The sequence below is a fragment of the Thalassophryne amazonica genome, chromosome 14, assembly GCF_902500255.1.
Source record: "Thalassophryne amazonica chromosome 14, fThaAma1.1, whole genome shotgun sequence".
NCBI classification, from domain to species: domain Eukaryota; kingdom Metazoa; phylum Chordata; class Actinopteri; order Batrachoidiformes; family Batrachoididae; genus Thalassophryne; species Thalassophryne amazonica.
The window spans coordinates 18,169,335-18,191,503 of record NC_047116.1 but is presented as its reverse complement, the minus strand read 5'-3'; the positions used below and the strand labels follow the sequence as shown (position 1 = coordinate 18,191,503).

The following is a 22,169-nucleotide window of genomic DNA, read 5'->3' as shown; positions in this document are numbered from 1 at the left end:
ACAAGCACAGAGATGAGTCCACTGTCCGAGGCCATAAGAAGATCATTTGTAACCTTCACTAATGCTGTTTCTGTACTATGATGAATTCTAAAACCTGACTGAAACTCTTCAAATAGACCATTCCTCTGCAGATGATCAGTTAGCTGTTTTACAACTACCCTTTCAAGAATTTTTGAGAGAAAAGGAAGGTTGGAGATTGGCCTATAATTAGCTAAGATAGCTGGGTCAAGTGATGGCTTTTTAAGTAATGGTTTAATTACTGCCACCTTAAAAGCCTGTGGTACATAGCCAACTAACAAAGATAGATTGATCATATTTAAGATCGAAGCATTAAATAATGGTAGGGCTTCCTTGAGCAGCCTGGTAGGAATGGGGTCTAATAAACATGTTGATGGTTTGGATGAAGTAACTAATGAAAATAACTCAGACAGAACAATCGGAGAGAAAGAGTCTAACAAAATACCGGCATCACTGAAAGCAGCCAAAGATAACGATACGTCTTTGGGATGGTTATGAGTAATTTTTTCTCTAATAGTTAAAATTTTGTTAGCAAAGAAAGTCATGAAGTCATTACTAGTTAAAGTTAATGGAATACTCAGCTCAATAGAGCTCTGACTCTTTGTCAGCCTGGCTACAGTGCTGAAAAGAAACCTGGGGTTGTTCTTATTTTCTTCAATTAGTGATGAGTAGAAAGATGTCCTAGCTTTACGGAGGGCTTTTTTATAGAGCAACAGACTCTTTTTCCAGGCTAAGTGAAGATCTTCTAAATTAGTGAGACGCCATTTCCTCTCCAACTTACGGGTTATCTGCTTTAAGCTACGAGTTTGTGAGTTATACCACGGAGTCAGACACTTCTGATTTAAAGCTCTCTTTTTCAGAGGAGCTACAGCATCCAAAGTTGTCTTCAATGAGGATGTAAAACTATTGACGAGATACTCTATCTCCCTTACAGAGTTTAGGTAGCTACTCTGCACTGTGTTGGTATATGGCATTAGAGAACATAAAGAAGGAATCATATCTTTAAACCTAGTTACAGCGCTTTCTGAAAGACTTCTAGTGTAATGAAACTTATTCCCCACTGCTGGGTAGTCCATCAGAGTAAATGTAAATGTTAAGAAATGATCAGACAGAAGGGAGTTTTCAGGGAATACTGTTAAGTTTTCTATTTCCATACCATAAGTCAGAACAAGATCTAAGATATGATTAAAGTGGTGGGTGGACTCATTTACTTTTTGAGCAAAGCCAATAGAGTCTAATAATAGATTAAATGCAGTGTTGAGGCTGTCATTCTCAGCATCTGTGTGGATGTTAAAATCGCCCACTATAATTATCTTATCTGAGCTAAGCACTAAGTCAGACAAAAGGTCTGAAAATTCACAGAGAAACTTACAGTAACGACCAGGTGGACGATAGATAATAACAAATAAAACTGGTTTTTAGGACTTCCAATTTGGATGGACAAGACTAAGAGACAAGCTTTCAAATGAATTAAAGCTCTGTCTGGGTTTTTGATTAATTAATAAGCTGGAATGGAAGATTGCTGCTAATCCTCCGCCCCGGCCCGTGCTACGAGCATTCTGACAGTTAGTGTGACTCGAGGGTGTTGACTCATTTAAACTAACATATTCATCCTGCTGTAACCAGGTTTCTGTTAGGCAGAATAAATCAATATGTTGATCAATTATTATATCATTTACCAACAGGGACTTAGAAGAGAGAGACCTAATGTTTAATAGACCACATTTAACTGTTTTAGTCTGTGGTGCAGTTGAAGGTGCTATATTATTTTTTCTTTTGAATTTTTATGCTTAAATAGATTTTTGCTGGTTATTGGTAGTCTGGGAGCAGGCACCGTCTCTACGGGGATGGGGTAATGAGGGGATGGCAGGGGGAGAGAAGCTGCAGAGAGGTGTGTAAGACTACAACTCTGCTTCCTGGTCCCAACCCTGGATAGTCACAGTTTGGAGGATTTAAGAAAATTGGCCAGATTTCTAGAAATGAGAGCTGCTCCATCCAAAGTGGGATGGATGCCGTCTCTCCTAACAAGACCAGGTTTTCCCCAGAAGCTTTGCCAATTATCTATGAAGCCCACCTCATTTTTCATAACAGTGAAATAAATGCATATTTTTTTAAAGATGGAGCCTAAAGGAAGCATATACAGAGAAACCAGGCCTGGACCGAGAATGGAACTCTGGGGGACCCCACAGGTAATTGTAGTTGATTAGGTGAGGTTACCTAAACTAACAATGAAACTTCTGCCGGTTAAGTAAGCCTTAACCCATTGTAGAACAATTCCTTTAATATCCTGCATTGCTCCAGAAGACAGATAAGAATTTCATGGTCCACAGGATCAAATGTAGCACTCTGAGCTGATTCAGAGGACTCCATGATTTTACTGCTTTTAGATCAGTTTGTTATTAAAACCCAGACTGAAAAATCCCAGTAGCAGTATTGTCATATAAGAAGGTCTGGGGCTGATGAAGAAGAATGGCCAATGTAATATTGGTCTAAAATTAGAGAGAACTGTGCCTTCATCAGCAGGAAGAGACCCAGCCTGCAGACTACTGTTAATTTAGCCAAGACACTTGGTCCAATTATACCAAAAACATTTTTGACTAGATGTGAAGGGACCATGACCAAAAGTCACATTGTGGACATAGTCACCAACCGCAATAGTAGAAAACAAAGGAATGGACTTATCCTCAGAGTGACCATAAACAGCTGTGCCTATGTGTATTTTTGGGGGGGGTGGGGGGGGCATAGACATTGATGTGTGACCTTGTTTAGAAGGAATTGAAAAGGTTAGTCTGGAGGGACAAGTTTAGGAAATGGGCTTAACTTGCCAACAGTGTAACTTTTGTTTGTTTGTTTGTTTTTTTTGTCGGTTTTTGTTTCACCAGTTACATGGTAAAGTAAAATAAAGAAAGGCTTTTTACATAAAAACAAAAAAACAAATTAAGTCTAGACTCTCTGCTGTGCCTTCTGGCAAAGTACAGTTAAAATTTCACATTTGCTCTTTTAACTAAGTGGTTCTTTTTGCCAAACAGTATCAGTTTGAAACAGTGGTGTCATGGATTATTATTGATCTGTGATCCATAAAGTCCGCCACCTCACAGTTCACCACGCATATTATCCACATACGATAATTAATTACAAATTGTAATAATAGTATGAAGTACAGATTTATTGTCTTGGCACTCTGTAAGAGACAGCGTGGGAAGCTTGACACATTTTGGAGTTCAACCATGACAATAATTTTTGAAGAAATATAAGGAAGATGAGGACAAAACGTGCACGCTGATCTCTGTGTGTTATTCAGATCAGTGTGTGCTATGATGTCCTCTGATCAATGGCTGGGAGCCCACTGGGCTCCGAGGGGGAACGCCTTTGCATAGTTGTATTTATCCTGAAAGTTCTAAAGAAGAACAAAAAGAAGAAGAGCCTTTAATGTCATTGTATATATACACATACATACAGCAAAATTTGTCATCTTTAACCCATCCTAATTACAGTTAAACACAATCCAACCATTAGGGGCAGTGGGCAGCCACAGTCCAGTGCCCGGGGACCAACTCCAGATGAAGAGACACTGTCTAGGTCAGGGGCAGAGAAAGGAGCAGAACCTAAATAAGTATGTTTTGATTGTGAGAGGAAACCGGAGTGCCGGGAGGAAACCCACGCAGACACGGGAAGAACATGCAAACTCCACACAGAAAGGATGGGAAACCATCCCACAAGCTTGCTGTGAGGCACCAGTGCTAACCACTAATCCACCGTGCCACTTATAGAAATAAGAAATAAAGTTGTTGTTATCGTTACTATTATTACTCTCTCACCAGGGCAGGTGATGGTCTTGTGCAGTGGTGGGCAACTTGTTCCAGAAAGAGCCAAGAAGGTGCAGGTTTTCTTTGCAGCCACTGATTCCACCAGGTGATTTCACTGATTAATATCACTTTGAGCAGATGGAATCTGTTAATCAATAAAATCACCTGGTGGAGGCAGTGGCTGCAAAGAAAACCTGCACCCTCTTAGCCCTTTCTGGAACAAGTTGCCCACCCCTGGTCTAGTGGTTAAAGCGTTGGGCTTGAGGATCCTCGGTTCAAATCCCACCCTGACCGGAAAATCGCTAAGGGCCCTTGGGCAAGATCCTTAATCCCCTAGTTGCTCCCGGTGTGTAGTGGGCGTCTTGGCATGGCAGCAGCCTGACATCGGGGTGAATGTGAGGCATTGATGTGTGTAAAGCACTTTGAGCGTCTAATGCAGATGGAGAAGCACTATATAAATGCTATCCATTTACCATTCACCAGACAATGTAGTTGTGATCATTTTATAAACAATGAATATGGTGTTATAAAATCAAATCTGTTTTGTTTTTCTTTCTTTAATTACTTTTTATGATGTTGACAAAGGGTATTTTTATTCACTGCTACTCTTCATATTGCAGCATTTGAAAATGTTATTGAAACATCAGACACATTTTCATTGTTCCTTAGGTTCCTTTAAAAATGGAAAGCACACATACACAAACACACACACACAGTCATGCACTTTTTTGTTATTGTTGTGGTTGCAGTTGTTTTTTATTTTTATTTTTCGTTTGAAAAGTGAATCCGACCCATGACTTAAAGCCGTGATCCGGTCTGAACCTTGAGTTCTATAAACTGCGACAAAGGTGGTATGACACACACACACAAAAAAAAAAATGTTTCAGGCTTGGCCAAATGTTTGGTACAGTCTTAAAAGGAACTCAGTGGTGTGGATGAATGCCTCAAAGCCTGGATCACAAAGTGTGTTTGAGTGGGCGAGAGCTGGTCAGATCAAGAACATCCTGCAGAGGGTGGTGTGTTTCAGCATTAGTAATAATCACAAAAAGACTTCACCACTGCAGTAAAGAAGGTTTAATAGAGAAAAAGCTTAAAAATAGGAAGGCCAGCTTAGTGCCTGCTGAAAAATGCAGCAGGATGAATTTTGTGTTTGTTTGTTTTTTATCACTACACATTCATTTCACTTTAAGCTCAGATGGGTTTTTTTTTTGAGCTCTTCATCATTATTTGCTTTAATATAGTGTAATAGACAGCAAAAATAGTCATTTGTTTCTTCACTATGGAATCAAAATGCTTTTTTATCACACTTTGCAAGTGCTCAGAGAAATGATTTCAGCTGGTTATCAGGTTAACCTTTAGAGCTTTAATGAGTCAGATTACCTTGATACTTATAACCAGTCTGAGTCAATTCTGTCTCTATCACACAAATTTGTGATAAATTGTTGCATGATGAGTTTTAACATATTATATTTTAACATCTGCGAAGCACTTAACCATCTTTTCTCACTTCAAGGCCGTGGCTCCTCTCAGAGAAAAGATCCGTGACCTAGAACAAAGGTATGTGTCCCTCATGACATAATTTCCTTGTACAGACTGAAAACTGGGTGAAGTGTGTTTTCTTCACAATCAAGAAATAGACATGCTCCACATACTTAATAAGAGCCTGGATGCAAACATTCACTGTGGTGTAATAAATCTTGACTTTAAAATGAGTTTAACATTTCGTGTCAGGTGGAGTGTTACCTTTGCACCGCGTTAGTTGGTTTATGTAGTTTTGAAGTGAATGAATTTTTCAACGACTGGAGTGTCAAGACGCTGCCAACACTGGAGATGAGATAGTTGCTCAGCGTTAAATGAATCACAACAGCACACCTCAAGAACAAATTCCAAACTAAACTCGAAGACCACTCATCAGCCATTCCTACCAAAATGTTTGAAATGTTTGAAAGTGAGCTAAGTGGTGAAGTGTTTGCATGGTCACGCTATGTAAAACAGCACGTAATAAAAAAGCTTTCAAAAACAAGCATGGTGCCTGTAACAGCAGTGTGGAAAGATTTTTTCTTCTTAATAGAGTGCTGGGATGACAGTCAGCAGACTGACACAGGTGTTTGGAGAGTGAGCCAGCATCCTCTTCTCTCCGCATGTGTTAATAATAGGTTTTTGCATTCATGTAAAAATCATTAGATGTGTAATTATGTGCAACATTTTCACCCGTGGTAATGTGTGTTGAGAACAGTTAAAAATTGATGGAAAAATACCATCTAGTTTGCTAGTGCAGCTGAGATTTTATGAAGGCTGAACTGAACCAGAGCTTCTTTCATTGGAAATGAGCTACCAGAGAGCCTGCAAATCCATTCTGTTTACTTTGAATTTTAATAAAAACGTGAGACATGATTAATCATTTTTCTTTACTGTTCTGCTTTATATATATATATATATATATATATATATATATATATATATATATATATACAGTGAGGAAAATAAGTATTTGAACACCCTGCGATTTTGCAAGTTCTCCCACTTAGTAATCATGGAGGGGTCTGAAATTTTCCTCTTAGGTGCATGTCCACTGTGAGAGACATAATCTAAAAAAAAAAATCTGGAAATCACAATGTATGATTTTTTTAAAATAATGTATTTGTATGTTACTACTGCAAATAAGTATTTGATCCCCTACCAGCCAACAAGAATTCTGGTTCACACAGACCTGTTAATGTTTCTTTAAGAAGCCTTCTTATTCTGCACTCTTTACCTGTATTAATTGCACTTGTTTGAACTTGTTACCTGTATAAAAGACACCTGTTCACACACTTAATCAATCAAACTCCAACCTGTCCACCATAGCAAGACCAAAGAGCTGTCTAAGGACACCAGGGACAAAACTGTAGACCTGTACAAGGCTGGGATGGACTACAGGACAACAGGCAAGCAGCTTGGTAGAAGACAACAACTGTTATGATTATTTATTAGAAAGTGGAAGAAACACAAGATGACTGTCAATCTCCCTCAGTCTGGGATTCCATGCAAGATCTCACTTTGTGGGGTAAGGATGATTCTGAAAAAGCTCAGAACTACACAGGAGGACCTGGTCAATGACCTGAAGAGAGCTGGGACCACAGTCACAAAGTTTACATTAGTAACACATGATGCTGTCATGGTTTAAAATCCTGCAGGGCAGCAAGGTCCCCCTGCTCAAGCCAGCAAATGTCCAGGCTGTTTGAAGTTCACCAGTGACCATCTGGATGATCCAGAGGAGGCATGGGAGAAGGTCATGTGGTCAGATGAGACCAGAATAGAGCTTTTTGGAATCAACTCCACTTACCATGTTTACAGGATGAGAACAACCCCAAGAAAACCATCCCAACCGTGAAGCATGGGGGTGGAAACATCATACTCTGGGGGTGCTCTTCTGCAAAGGGGACAGGACGACTGCACCGTATTGAAGGGAGGATGGATGGGGTCATGTATTGCAAGATTTTGGCAAACAACCTCCTTCCCTCAGTAAGAGCATTGAAGATGGGTCATGGCTGGGTCTTCCAGCATGACAATGACCCCAAACACACAGCCAGGGCAACTAAGGAGGGGCTCCGTAAGCAGCATTTCAAGGTCCTGGAGTGGCCTGGCCAGTATCCAGACCTGAACTCAATAGAAAATCTTTGGAGGGAGCTGAAACTCCAAACCTGAAAGATCTAGAGAAGATCTGTATGGAGGAGTGGACCAAAATCCCTGCTACAGTGTGTGCAAACCTGGTGAAAAACTACAGGAAACATTTGACCTCTGTAATTGCAAACAAAGGCTACTGTACCAAATATTAACATTGATTTTCACAAGTGTTCAAATACTTATTTGCAGCAGTAACATACAAATAAATTATTTAAAAAAAAATCATACATTGTGATTTCTGGATTTTTTTTTTGATTATGTCTCTCACAGTGGACATGCACCTAAGATGAAAATTTCAGACCCCTCCATGATTACTAAGCGGGAGAATCGCAGGGTGTTCAAATACTTATTTTTCTTACTGTGTGTGTGTGTGTGTGTGTATCAATCAATCAATCAATTTTTTTATATAGCGCCAAATCACAACAAACAGTTGCCCCAAGGCGCTTTATATTGTAAGGCAAGGCCATACAATAATTATGTAAAACCCCAACGGTCAAAACGACCCCGTGTGAGCAAGCACTTGGCTACAGTGGGAAGGAAAAACTCCCTTTTAACAGGAAGAAACCTCCAGCAGAACCAGGCTCAGGGAGGGGCAGTCTTCTGCTGGGACTGGTTGGGGCTGAGGGAGGAGAACCAGGAAAAAGACATGCTGTGGAGGGGAGCAGAGATCGATCACTAATGATTAAATGCAGAGTGGTGCATACAGAGCAAAAAGAGAAAGAAACAATGCATCATGGGAACCCCCCAGCAGTCTACGTCTATAGCAGCATAACTAAGGGATGGTTCAGGGTCACCTGATCCAGCCCTAACTATAAGCTTTAGCAAAAAGGAAAGTTTTAAGCCTAATCTTAAAAGTAGAGAGGGTGTTTGTCTCCCTGATCTGAATTGGGAGCTGGTTCCACAGGAGAGGAGCCTGAAAGCTGAAGGCTCTGCCTCCCATTCTACTCTTACAAACCCTAGGAACTACAAGTAAGCCTGCAGTCTGAGAGCGAAGCGCTCTATTGGGGTGATATGGTACTACGATGTCCCTAAGATAAGATGGGACCTGATTATTCAAAACCTTATAAGTAAGAAGAAGAATTTTAAGTTCTATTCTAGAATTAACAGGAAGCCAATGAAGAGAGGCCAATATGGGTGAGATATGCTCTCTCCTTCTAGTCCCCGTCAGTACTCTAGCTGCAGCATTTTGAATTAACTGAAGGCTTTTTAGGGAACTTTTAGGACAACCTGATAATAATGAATTACAATAGTCCAGCCTAGAGGAAATAAATGCATGAATTAGTTTTTCAGCATCACTCTGAGACAAGACCTTTCTGATTTTAGAGATATTGCGTGAATGCAAAAAAGCAGTCCTACATATTTGTTTAATATGCGCTTTGAATGACACATCAGGGTAATGCCATCCAGAGTAAGGATCTGGTTAGACACCATGTTTCTAAGATTTGTGGGGCCAAGTACAATAACTTCAGTTTTATCTGAGTTTAAAAGAAGGAAATTAGAGGTCAACCATGTCTTTATGTCTGTAAGACAATCCTGCAGTTTAGCTAATTGGTGTGTGTCCTCTGGCTTCATGGATAGATAAAGCTGGGTATCATCTGCGTAACAATGAAAATTTAAGCAATGCCGTCTAATAATACTGCCTAAGGGAAGCATGTATAAAGTGAATAAAATTGGTCCTAGCACAGAACCTTGTGGAACTCCATAATTAACTTTAGTCTGTGAAGAAGATTCCCCATTTACATGAACAAATTGTAATCTATTAGACAAATATGATTCAAACCACCGCAGCGCAGTGCCTTTAATACCTATGGCATGCTCTAATCTCTGTAATAAAATTTTATGGTCAACAGTATCAAAAGCAACACTGAGGTCTAACAGAACAAGCACAGAGATGAGTCCACTGTCCGAGGCCATAAGAAGATCATTTGTAACCTTCACTAATGCTGTTTCTGTACTATGATGAATTCTAAAACCTGACTGAAACTCTTCAAATAGACCATTCCTCTGCAGATGATCAGTTAGCTGTTTTACAACTACCCTTTCAAGAATTTTTGAGAGAAAAGGAAGGTTGGAGATTGGCCTATAATTAGCTAAGATAGCTGGGTCAAGTGATGGCTTTTTAAGTAATGGTTTAATTACTGCCACCTTAAAAGCCTGTGGTACATAGCCAACTAACAAAGATAGATTGATCATATTTAAGATCGAAGCATTAAATAATGGTAGGGCTTCCTTGAGCAGCCTGGTAGGAATGGGGTCTAATAAACATGTTGATGGTTTGGATGAAGTAACTAATGAAAATAACTCAGAACAATCGTAGAGAAAGAGTCTAACCAAATACCGTCATCACTGAAAGCAGCCAAAGATAACGATACGTCTTTGGGATGGTTATGAGTAATTTTTTCTCTAATAGTTAAAATTTTGTTAGCAAAGAAAGTCATGAAGTCATTACTAGTTAAAGTTAATGGAATACTCAGCTCAATAGAGCTTTGACTCTTTGCCAGCCTGGCTACAGTGCTGAAAAGAAACCTGGGGTTGTTCTTATTTTCTTCAATTAGTGATGAGTAGAAAGATGTCCTAGCTTTACGGAGGGCTTTTTTATAGAGCAACAGACTCTTTTTCCAGGCTAAGTGAAGATCTTCTAAATTAGTGAGACGCCATTTCCTCTCCAACTTACGGGTTATCTGCTTTAAGCTACGAGTTTGTGAGTTATACCACGGAGTCAGGCACTTCTGATTTAAAGCTCTCTTTTTCAGAGGAGCTACAGCATCCAAAGTTGTCTTCAATGAGGATGTAAAACTATTGACGAGATACTCTATCTCACTTACAGAGTTTAGGTAGCTACTCTGCTCTGTGTTGGTATATGACATTAGAGAACATAAAGAAGGAATCATATCCTTAAACCTAGTTACAGCGCTTTCTGAAAGACTTCTAGTGTAATGAAACTTATTCCCCACTGCTGAGTAGTCCATCAGAGTAAATGTAAATGTTATTAAGAAATGATCAGACAGAAGGGAGTTTTCAGGGAATACTGTTAAGTCTTCTATTTCCATACCATAAGTCAGAACAAGATCTAAGATATGATTAAAGTGGTGGGTGGACTCATTTACTTTTTGAGCAAAGCCAATAGAGTCTAATAATAGATTAAATGCAGTGTTGAGGCTGTCATTCTCAGCATCTGTGTGGATGTTAAAATCGCCCACTATAATTATCTTATCTGAGCTAAGCACTAAGTCAGACAAAAGGTCTGAAAATTCACAGAGAAACTCACAGTAACGACCAGGTGGACGATAGATAATAACAAATAAAACTGGTTTTTGGGACTTCCAATTTGGATGGACAAGACTAAGAGTCAAGCTTTCAAATGAATTAAAGCTCTGTCTGGGTTTTTGATTAATTAATAAGCTGGAATGGAAGATTGCTGCTAATCCTCTGCCCCGGCCCGTGCTACGAGCATTCTGACAGTTAGTGTGACTCGGGGGTGTTGACTCATTTAAACTAACATATTCATCCTGCTGTAACCAGGTTTCTGTAAGGCAGAATAAATCAATATGTTGATCAATTATTATATCATTTACCAACAGGGACTTAGAAGAGAGAGACCTAATGTTTAATAGACCACATTTAACTGTTTTAGTCTGTGGTGCAGTTGAAGGTGCTATATTATTTTTTCTTTTTGAATTTTTATGCTTAAATTAGATTTTTGCTGGTTATTGGTAGTCTGGGAGCAGGCACCGTCTCTACGGGGATGGGGTAATGAGGGGATGGCAGGGGGAGAGAAGCTGCAGAGAGGTGTGTAAGACTACAACTCTGCTTCCTGGTCCCAACCCTGGATAGTCACGGTTTGGAGGATTTAAGAAAATTGGCCAGATTTCTAGAAATGAGAGCTGCTCCATCCAAAGTGGGATGGATGCCGTCTCTCCTAACAAGACCAGGTTTTCCCCAGAAGCTTTGCCAATTATCTATGAAGCCCACCTCATTTTTTGGACACCACTTAGACAGCCAGCAATTCAAGGAGAACATGCGGCTAAACATGTCACTCCCGGTCTGATTGGGGAGGGGCCCAGAGAAAACTACAGAGTGTATATATATATATATATATATATATATATGTATATATATGTATATGTATATATATATATGTATATGTATATATATATATGTATATACGTATATATATACAACAAAAATATAAACGCAACACTTTTGGTTTTGCTCCCATTTTGTATGAGATGAACTCAAAGATCTAAAACTTTTTCCACATACACAGTATCACCATTTCCCTCAAATATTGTTCACAAACCAGTCTAAATCTGTGATAGTGAGCACTTCTCCTTTGCTGAGATAATCCATCCCACCTCACAGGTGTGCCATATCAAGATGCTGAATAGACACAATGATTAGTGCACAGGTGTGCCTTAGACTGTCCACAATAAAAGGCCACTCTGAAAGGTGCAATTTTGTTTTATTGGGGGGGATACCAGTCAGTATCTGGTGTGACCACCATTTGCCTCATGCAGTGCAACACATCTCCTTCGCATAGAGTTGATCAGGTTGTCAATTGGGCCTGTGGAATGTTGGTCCACTCCTCTTCAGTGGGTGTGCGAAGTTGCTGGATATTGGCAGGAACTGGTACACGCTGTCGTATACGCCGGTCCAGAGCATCCCAAACATGCTCAATGGGTGACATGTCCGGTGAGTATGCCGGCCATGCAAGAACTGGGACATTTTCAGCTTCCAAGAATTGTGTACAGATCCTTGCAACATGGGGCCGTGCATTATCCTGCTGCAACATGAGGTGATGTTCTTGGATGTATGGCACAACAGTGGGCCTCAGGATCTCATCACGGTATCTCTGTGCATTCAAAATGCCATCAATAAAATGCACCTGTGTTCTTCGTCCATAACAGACGCCTGCCCATACCATAACCCCACCGCCACCATGGGCCACTCGATCCACAACATTGACATCAGAAAGAAAACCGCTCACCCACACGACGCCACACACGCTGTCTGCCATCTGCCCTGAACAGTGTGAACCGGGATTCATCCATGAAGAGAACACCTCTCCAACATGCCAAACGCCAGCGAATGTGAGCATTTGCCCACTGAAGTCGGATACGACGACGAACTGGAGTCAGGTCGAGACCCCGATGAGTACGACGAGCATGCAGATGAGCTTCCCTGAGACGGTTTCTGACAGTTTGTGCAGAAATTCTTTGGTTATGCAAACTGATTGTTTCAGCAGCTGTCCGAGTGGCTGGTCTCAGACGATCTTGGAGGTGAACATGCTGGATGTGGTGGTCCTGGGCTGGTGTGGTTACACGTGGTCTGCGGTTGTGAGGCTGGTTGGATGTACTGCCAAATTCTCTGAAACGCCTTTGGAGACGGCTTATGGTAGAGAAATGAACATTCAATACACGAGCAACAGCTCTGGTTGACATTCCTGCTGTCAGCATGCAAATTGCACGCTCCCTCAAATCTTGCGACATCTGTGGCATTGTGCTGTGTGATAAAACTGCACCTTTCAGAGTGGCCTTTTATTGTGGGCAGTCTAAGGCACACCTGTGCACTAATCATGGTGTCTAATCAGCATCTTGATATGGCACACCTGTGAGGTGGGATGGATTATCTCAGCAAAGGAGAAGTGCTCACTATCACAGATTTAGACTGGTTTGTGAACAATATTTGAGGGAAATGGTGATATTGTGTATGTGGAAAAAGTTTTAGATCTTTGAGTTCATCTCATACAAAATGGGAGCAAAACCAAAAGTGTTGCGTTTATATTTTTGTTGAGTGTTGTTTTGTTTTTTTTATCATTTGCTGTGTGTCTGTCCATCTCCATGTGTCATTCCTGCCTCTCTAGTCTGTATCCCACCTCTTGCCCAGTGACTGCTGTGATGTGCTCCAGGCCTCTATCACCCTTAATTAGAATAAGTGGGTCTAGAAAATGAATGTGACTGTTTGCTATGACGGATTACTTCTGACAAGACGGATTATCTCTGTCAAGTATCAACCATTTGATCTTAGTTGAAGTTGGGGGCATCCAGGGAAAGGTCTTGTATTTACTGTGTGCTCTGTTTTCCTCAGACCTATTCTATGTGGAGTTTATCTTCCAGATGTTAATTTCTAATGCCTTATCCTCTCTGGTCCAGTTTATCTCAGAAATACCCACCTGTGAAATTCCTGTCAGAAAAGGATCGTAAAAGAATCTTGGTATGTGCACAAGTGTTCAGTACTATTAAAATGCTGGAGTTACTTTACCCTGTGTTTTGATAATTTGTTGTTAAACTGCTAGAACATCAATCACCCCCCCCCCCCCCCCACCCCCGACTACCCCAAGCCTAAGCTCTAATAATAGATGGTAGATGTCATCTGTGTCTTATAAATATTGATTGGGTTGTTGATCTTCACCGACATTGTTATGTGTGTGCTTTAACAAGATCACTGGTGGGGCAGGATTTGTGGGTTCCCATCTGACCGACAAGCTAATGATGGATGGCCATGAGGTGACAGTGGTGGACAACTTCTTTACAGGAAGGAAGCGGAATGTGGAGCACTGGATTGGCCATGAAAACTTTGAGCTCATCAATCATGATGTGGTGGAGCCTCTGTATATTGAGGGTGAGTCAGAGAGTATGCAGTGTAATGAAGCACTTTTGTTACTGTTAAGTAATCCAAGTGGCTGCTATCCAATATGATAGCTTGTAGGGAATCAACAATTCAATAGGGCCCCTCAATCTCGTTTGAGGGTGGGCGCTAAAGGGGTTAAATATGATGCATATGACGTAATTTTTCTACTTCCGGAGGGAAAAGCCACAGCATTTTTGATGGTTTTGGGGCAAATTACACACAAAGTGAAAATGCAAAGAAAAATTGACGATGTGGCGGGAAAGTAAACGTGTTGTGATTTGTTTATGACCCGGAGCACAAACGTGTCGAGGCAGTTTTGCAGGCGAGAGAACGCAGCTACTCTGTGTAGGTGTGTAGGCTAACACTGACATGACATCTCCCACTCGTTTCGTCTTCCCTTCTCCATTGGGAACCGGAAAAAAACACTTTTCATGACTGCTTCAGTGATTGCAGCCAAAACAAAACAGTACACCATTTTCTGTGTAAAGTTATGCTGTGTATATATTGCACAATGAAGCACAAGTCCCCATAAGTGGTCAAATCCCATGATATCATGCAGGGTTCAGGTGAGACTGCGGTGCCCTGTACGAATCAAAAATTGGTTTGAAAGTAATAGATACAACTAGACTAATCAACCAGTCTGACTCTATTTCAGTTGTTGCAAATCAGTTGAATTAGTCTTGCTTTGCTGATACTTTCTCGTCTTCAGTCTCCAGAGGCCAGTGTGAGGCTCTCATGAGACTGGTCACAGGAACATTAACTTTGTGATATTTAAAAAAATAAAAATCTCCTGTAGTAGTAGGTGGTATAACAAGAAAATGTGCCTGTTTAAGCCTTATGTTTGGTTTACAGTTTAATACTGTCTTACCAGTTCAGAACAGTAAAGTTAAGTCACCTCGACACTTGCATGAATTTAATCCACACACTCGCACTGGCATGCAGTCTTGTGTGCCAATGTGTAAACTTGTCCTAAACTACGCAAAGAAAATTTTGAAATGTTCAAAATTTCTGGCAGGCATACATTTTGTGCCACTATTCGTGAACATTGCTGTGAACACGTGTGCCGTGCATGTCATTGCGCCCTGGGCCTCACACAGTTTACAACGGCTTATGACGAGTTTACTCATTGACACGCAAAATTGCGTGCCAATGAGTAAACGACCCAATGACCCATAGGAATTTTCTGGCCAGATGGGGTTTGAACCGCGGATCCTCTGGTCTCAAGCCCACTGCTTAATCACTAAACCATCATACACAGTAGTGTTCAGAATAATAGTAGTGCTATGTGACTAAAAAGATTAATCCAGGTTTTGAGTATATTTCTTATTGTTACATGGGAAACAAGGTACCAGTAGATTCAGTAGATTCTCACAAATCCAACAAGACCAAGCATTCATGATATGCACACTCTTAAGGCTATGGAACTGGACTGTTAGTGAAAAAAGTAGAAAAGGGGGTGTTCACAATAATAGTAGTGTGACATTCACTCAGTGAGTTCATAATTTTTTGGAACAAACAGGTGTGAATCAGGTGTCCCCTATTTAAGGATGAAGTCAGCACCTGTTGAACATGCTTTTCTCTTTGAAAGCCTGAGGAAAACTGTTTCGAAGAACAGCGTAGTTTGATTAAAAAGTTGATTGGAGAGGGGAAAACCTATATGCAGGTGCAAAAAATTATAGGCTGTTCATCTACAGTGATTTCCAATGCTTTAAAATGGACAAAAAACCAGAGACGCGTGCAAGAAAACGGAAAACAACCATCAAAATGGATAGAAGAATAAACAGAATGGCAAAGGCTCACCCATTGATCAGCTCCAGGATGATCAAAGACAGTCTGGAGTTACCTGTAAGTGCTGTGACAGTTAGAAAACGCCTGTGTGAAGCTAATTTATTTGCAAGAATCCCCTGCAAAGTCCCTCTGTTAAATAAAAGACGTGCAGAAGAGGTTACAATTTGCCAAAGAACACATCAACTGGCCTAAAGAGAAATGGAGGAATATTTTGTGGACTGATGAGAGTAAAATTGTTCTTTTTGGGTCCAAGGGCCGCAGACAATTTGTGAGACGACTCCAAAACTCTGAATTCAAGCCACAGTTCACAGTGAAGACAGTGAAGCATGGTGGTGCAAGCATCATGATATGGGCATGTTTCTCCTACTATGGTGTTGGGTCTATATATCGCATACCAGGTATCATGGATCAGTTTGAATATGTCACAATACTTGAAGAGGTCATGTTTCCTTATGCTGAAGAGGACATGCCCTTGAAATGGGTGTTTCAACAAGACAATGACCCCAAGCACACTAGTAAACGAGCAAAATCTTTCAGTCATGTGACTATCCGAGAAATTGTGCATGAGCTGGACATGCCCCAACATGTCCTGTGAGGCTTCATCACGGCGTTGCTTTGCGCCATGCAGACCAACACGGAGGTGGTTTTGTGCCGCACCATGAGCGGCACCTTGGCTCATTCCTCCGCTCCTCTTTCCATGACAAAAACTCCTGTAACAGTGAAATGTGCCATTCATTTCCAAACTGGATGCTCTGTTGATCTGGAACGTCGTCTGACTAGCACAGGAATTGCGGAAGACGTGGACATCAGCACTTTTTGGCACATTGAGACAGACGTGTGGAGGAATTCCGCGCGTCGCGGTGGAGCCGCATGGCGCAAAGCAACGCCGTGATGAAGCCTCACAGGACATGTTGGGGCATGTCCAGCTCATGCACAATTTCTCGGATAGTCACACGACTGAAAAGCCGTCTGAAAGCCATCCTGTGAGACCAACACGGAGGTGGTTTTGTGCCGCGCCATGAGCGGCACGGTGGCGCATCCCTCCGCTCCTCTTTCCATGAAAAAAACTCCTGTAACAGTGGAATGTGCCGAAAAAGTGCTGATGTCCATGTCTTCTGCCATTGTTGTGTAAGTCAGACGACGTCCCGGATCAACAAAGCCTTCATGTTGGAAATGATCTGGTTGTTTCAGCCTGTCGATCGGCGCTCGGAGTGCGCCGCGCTCTCAGATGCTGTGGGCGGTCTTTAAACCGGCTGGAGCACTCCTTAATCTGTGTAATCCCCATAAAATCGTCCCTGAAAGCCATCTGAATTTTCCGAATGGTGTCCACCTGGAGGTCTCTCTCAGTTTCTGGAAAAAATTGATGCAGCAAAGCTCCAAATCATTCAGGCATTTTATTCGCAATAAAAATCCGACGAGAGGGGTGGACCACTGCTCACACAAAGCCTGCTCACAGGCGAATGACGCAACCGACAGGCGTGAAAAAACTCACACGTGCGCACGAAGGTTCAAGCTTGGCTGATGCAATCACGTGATTCAAATCCATATGGTTTTTGAAAAAAATAAAAAGGTCGGATACTTTTCTAACAGACCTCGTATACTCAAAACTTGGATTAATCTTTTTAGTCACATAGCACTACTATTATTCTGAACACTACTGTAGTTCAACTGATCTGCCATTTTTGTTCTTGCTGTCTCACACAGTCCAAACAAGTGTTATGTAGAGTACTGTAAAGTTTATTTTCCCTGTTTTTATTTCCGATCATGGTCTTTCAGTTAGAGAGCTTAGTTAGTGAATTCACAAAGACAAGAACATTTTCTCATTCAGAACAACTTTTTGTTTTATAGTGGTTGCCATCCAGCTTAATAATGCTTAATGGTTGCTGTCACCTTCGCCTCTGGAATGTGAATCACAGCACCTCATTCTGTATGCAGGAGCAACGTGAAATGTGTGTAGACAATGCCATCTTGTGGCCATTGATGATGATATGTTTGTTACATGTATAAAGTAAAACTCACCTAAACTGTGATCATATAAACCAGATACTCACAATCACCAGACAAAAGTAAATGTCCCATTGCTTTTGTAGTGATTTCCATATAATAAACAATGTATATACCGGATTTTGTATAATGGATTTTCGCTCAAAACGTCCTGTCCAATCGCAATGCATTTTTATTAAAAAAAATACCCTCGCATATATTGGACAGAGCAGTCTGCATGTGCCCAGTAACAGAGGTACGAAATGAAGTTCAACCCTGACACTTACTGATTTGAGGAAAGTGATACTGTATTTCCTTGATTAAAAGCCCTGGCGTTTATTTTTTTAAAACCATGCTCGGACCCGGCTCCTACATGAAGCAGGCGATTATTAACAAAATGCTGCTTGCTGCCTGTCCTGTAATATACTGTTAAGTTTCACACATATCCCTGGGTGATATGAACCAAAGTGCTTTAGGTCGCAGCCCTTTGTGAGACTGCAAACCCGCACAAATGCTTTAACGATGGAGCCCACAAGGGCTATAATTTGTCACGTCTGCATTTTCAGTCCTTCCTCTCTCGTCATATTTTAAAAGTTTTTGCAGTGCGCATGCTGATTATATTTCTGTCATGGATCAGATACGTTTGGCAGAAAAGTCCACAAATATAAACAACTTTACAACATGGAGTCGAAAAAGATGCTCAAATAAACCTCAGTTCATCGAGGAAAATTACAAGTACCATTGATTTGATGATTGTATAAAGAAGTGGAGCTCATTGAGGGACAAATTAATCCAGAAAAGGCCACTGTTCCTGCTGTAAATGGTAAATGGACTGCATTTATATAGCGTTTTTCCATCTGAATCAGACGCTCAAAGCACTTTACAGTTCTGCTTCACATTCACCCATTCACACAGACACACTCACACATCGATGTCAGGGTGCTGCCATGCAAAGTGCTCACTAGGGAACAACTCAGGCCCATAGTGATTTTCTGGTCAGGCTGGAATTTGAACCAAGGATCCTCTGGTCTGATGCCAAACGCTTAACCACTTGACCATCACCGTCCATCTCTGTAAATTGCATTAAGATGCCCACCAACATGACTTTAAAATGAGAACTTTAAAATGTTCACGTGCCACAGAGTTACAGAGCTGGAGAAGCATAAATCAGGCTTTAGGATTTTAAGGTACCACTCCGCAGCAGACTTGGAAAAAAGAGTGACTCGAACAAATGTAATATTTTTAATGCACATAATGGCTTATTTATGGCAGGCGTTTATTTTTTCAGACGAAGTTTTGCCCCGTCATTAAATGAGGCAGGTCCCAATTCAAGGTGAGGCTTTTAATCAAGGAAATACGAAAGCTTAATTGGTGCTGGGGATTTGCTGTTGATCGTTCAGCACCTCCTGACTGTAACTACATTAATCTGTTACATACATATAGCGGATTTTGATTATAACGGACAAAATTCGCTGGTCCACCTGAATCCATTATATGTGAGTTTTACTGTAACTCACAGAACCTCCAAAACTAGTATGAATAATGATGGTAATAATAAATAACTGGATTTTTTTTTGGGGGGGGGGGGGGGGGGGGTCATTTAGCCAAAAAGCCAAGTTGACCTTATGTGATCATGAGTTGTGATTGTTCATCACAATATCTTTGTTGTTCATCATGTATCCGTCATCTGCAGTTCACATTTTACAAAAAATACCTCTCTCTTAATCCTTGACAGATTTTTGTTTTGTTTGATAGAACTAAAGCTGGTGCATAGAATTACTTCACGAATTTTAGAAATTTTAAATTACTAACTTATTAGCCAATTCCTTTAATTAGGAACTTGGCCATTCAGAATTTATCTTCTCTCTCTCAGTTCATGGATTTCAGATCTGATGGTTCTGTTGATGTACGCCAAGGATAGTGTACAGGTGTTATTCATGGCTTTGCAAAATTACGACTTGAAATGAGGGACTCCTCCTATAGGGTGGTGTGTTTACGGGTGGTAGCACTTGGCATAAGCTGATTTTTGCAGTTTATCATATTGATGCACCCAATGACATGATCAAATCCAGGGTAATGTTTTACAGTGACTTCTGGCGAGCTTATACCCGCCATCACAGCAACCTATTACTAATGCATGAGAGCTGATCGAGAATTACGACCTGTCTTACACTTATTGCTAAGGATGGTGCACAGAATTTCTTCACCAATTTGTGCAGTTTTAGTTTCCAGTGAACACATGACCTGACTAAGACTAATTGTGGAGTTAAATGTTAAAAACGCATCTCCTATCTCAGTTCTTCATGAATATGAGGATAGCTCCTTGAATGTGACTTGCCACATGACTTACTGAAGCTACAGTTCTCTCGTTATCTTTTTTTATTTATTTTTGGGGTTTTTTTGTTCAAGTAATGATTTTTATTGTTCAGCAGCATGACAAACTAAATTGATGGTTATTTGTCTCCTGTTGTTCACAGTGGACCAGATATATCACCTGGCGTCTCCAGCATCTCCTCCAAACTACATGTACAATCCTATCAAAACCCTCAAAACCAACACTATAGGCACTCTCAATATGCTTGGTGAGTAATTGCTTTAATAAAAACAAAAAAAAAATTGGTGGTTATGTACTGCTGGGCTCAGACATAAATTTTCAAGCTGCGAGTGATGATGTAAAAACTAAAGGGAATTCGCTAATCCTTTGCCCATGTGGCCACCAAAATGGCCTGAGCTTTGTTCGTTCAGAGGTAGAAATCACTAAATTTGGCCATTATAGGTAGATTGTTATATCTACCTTTGTTGTGATAGCTTCAGGCTGCATTTCTATGCTTCTAAGTTAGATCAACTCTCAGTATATGATCATTGTTACACCTGAGGTGTGAAGTGAGTCTGTCTTGTACTGATGGGTGTGCCCGCAAAGCCGTCTTTTTAATGACCTCTAGATGGAAATGCTTCCATCGAACCCAGAGCTCCCAAGTTGATGCTCATGGAGTTATTTTCCACCGAATTTTCTCTTGCAGGTCATAGCAGTGATATAATAGCCTGTAATTGATTTCACTTTTGCAGGATAAAACCCAGAAGGGTTTCCTCGTGTAGCAGTGTATCATTTCAGCATCTTCCATTTAGCAGCCATTTATTTTATTCATTTGTATGAATAAAACCTGACAAATCTTGTACAATGTCCACTGTGTGGATGTGTGTGTTTGTGTGTCATAGGCCTGGCCAAACGTGTTGGTGCCAGACTTCTGCTGGCTTCAACATCAGAGGTGTATGGAGGTAAGCAAAGTATGTGTATGTGTGCTTTTAAAGATCGGAAATGTATCTTAGTTTTCCCCTATGCAGTCACATTAGATGTTGTATTTGCTTCTGGAGTAGGACTTTGAGTGTAGAAGTACAACAAGAAAGCACAGAATTGTCATGATGTCACACTTCTTTAACCGTGACCACTAATATAACCAAGCGGTAACACTCAAGCTTGCATTTTGACCCTATTGCTCAAGTAATTTTTCTTGCAGTTCCTCGACTGGCCGCTAGAGGCTGGCTCCAAAACAGAGCAAATTCCCATGGAAGCCCATTTTAAAATGTCCAACCTTAGAGCAAAAATAAACATGTTTACAGCCTGGTAAAAAAAAAAAAAAGGTTTTTGTCTCTGTAGATAGTTTCCTCCTCCATGACAACTGCAGGGGGGTGATTTTTTTTTTTCCAGGTTCTTAGTTTAAGATGTTTTAATTAATAAAATTCTGTGTGTAATCGTGGATGTGGTTACTTTGAGTGACAGTGGTTCTGTCCAGAGACAGCTCCTCTCCTAGTCTTCCACTGAAATGGAGCCACTCATGTTTGTGTCTGTTTGGAGTATTTTGTTACAATCACCTGGAATAATTTGGCTTGCTGTGGAAACATCCTGTGGAAACTGTGGAAAGCTGTGGAAACATCCTAACAGATCATCTGTCATCACTGTTGCAATATTGACTCGGAGAGAAACTCTCTTCTTATTTAATATTGCTAACGGTGTTAGCACTTTTAGCAGCTGTCGGTAGGTCCACTTAATGCACGATTACGATAACTTTTACTGTCCACACCAGAGCAAAATGCTAGGAGATTCACCTTGCACTCCCTATAAATATGAATTAATAAACACCCAGTCCAAGATTAGCTGTTAGCTGGTGGTTCGGATTCAGAGAGAGGGGCGTGTTCAAGCTATTTTAGTCACACATGGAGCCTCCCACGCTCCACCCCTTTATGCATTAATGAATTCATTGTGAATCAGTGCGAGCGGGG

At 40.8% G+C, this 22,169-nt stretch overlaps 1 protein-coding gene across 2 annotated transcripts in view; it reads left to right on the top strand.

Moving 5' to 3' along the window:
• uxs1 (UDP-glucuronate decarboxylase 1) overlaps positions 1-22,169 on the top strand; it is a 44,888-nt gene that overhangs the window by 10,635 nt on the left and 12,084 nt on the right. The window contains exons 4-9 of one of the 2 annotated variants that reach the window (XM_034186740.1): positions 2,136-2,207; positions 5,338-5,381; positions 13,643-13,703; positions 13,931-14,111; positions 20,369-20,473; positions 21,108-21,167. In XM_034186740.1, coding sequence (XP_034042631.1) covers positions 2,136-2,207; positions 5,338-5,381; positions 13,643-13,703; positions 13,931-14,111; positions 20,369-20,473; positions 21,108-21,167 — 523 coding nt within the window. The remainder of the gene's footprint in view (positions 1-2,135; positions 2,208-5,337; positions 5,382-13,642; positions 13,704-13,930; positions 14,112-20,368; positions 20,474-21,107; positions 21,168-22,169) is intronic. The other variant, XM_034186741.1, reaches the window with a different exon arrangement.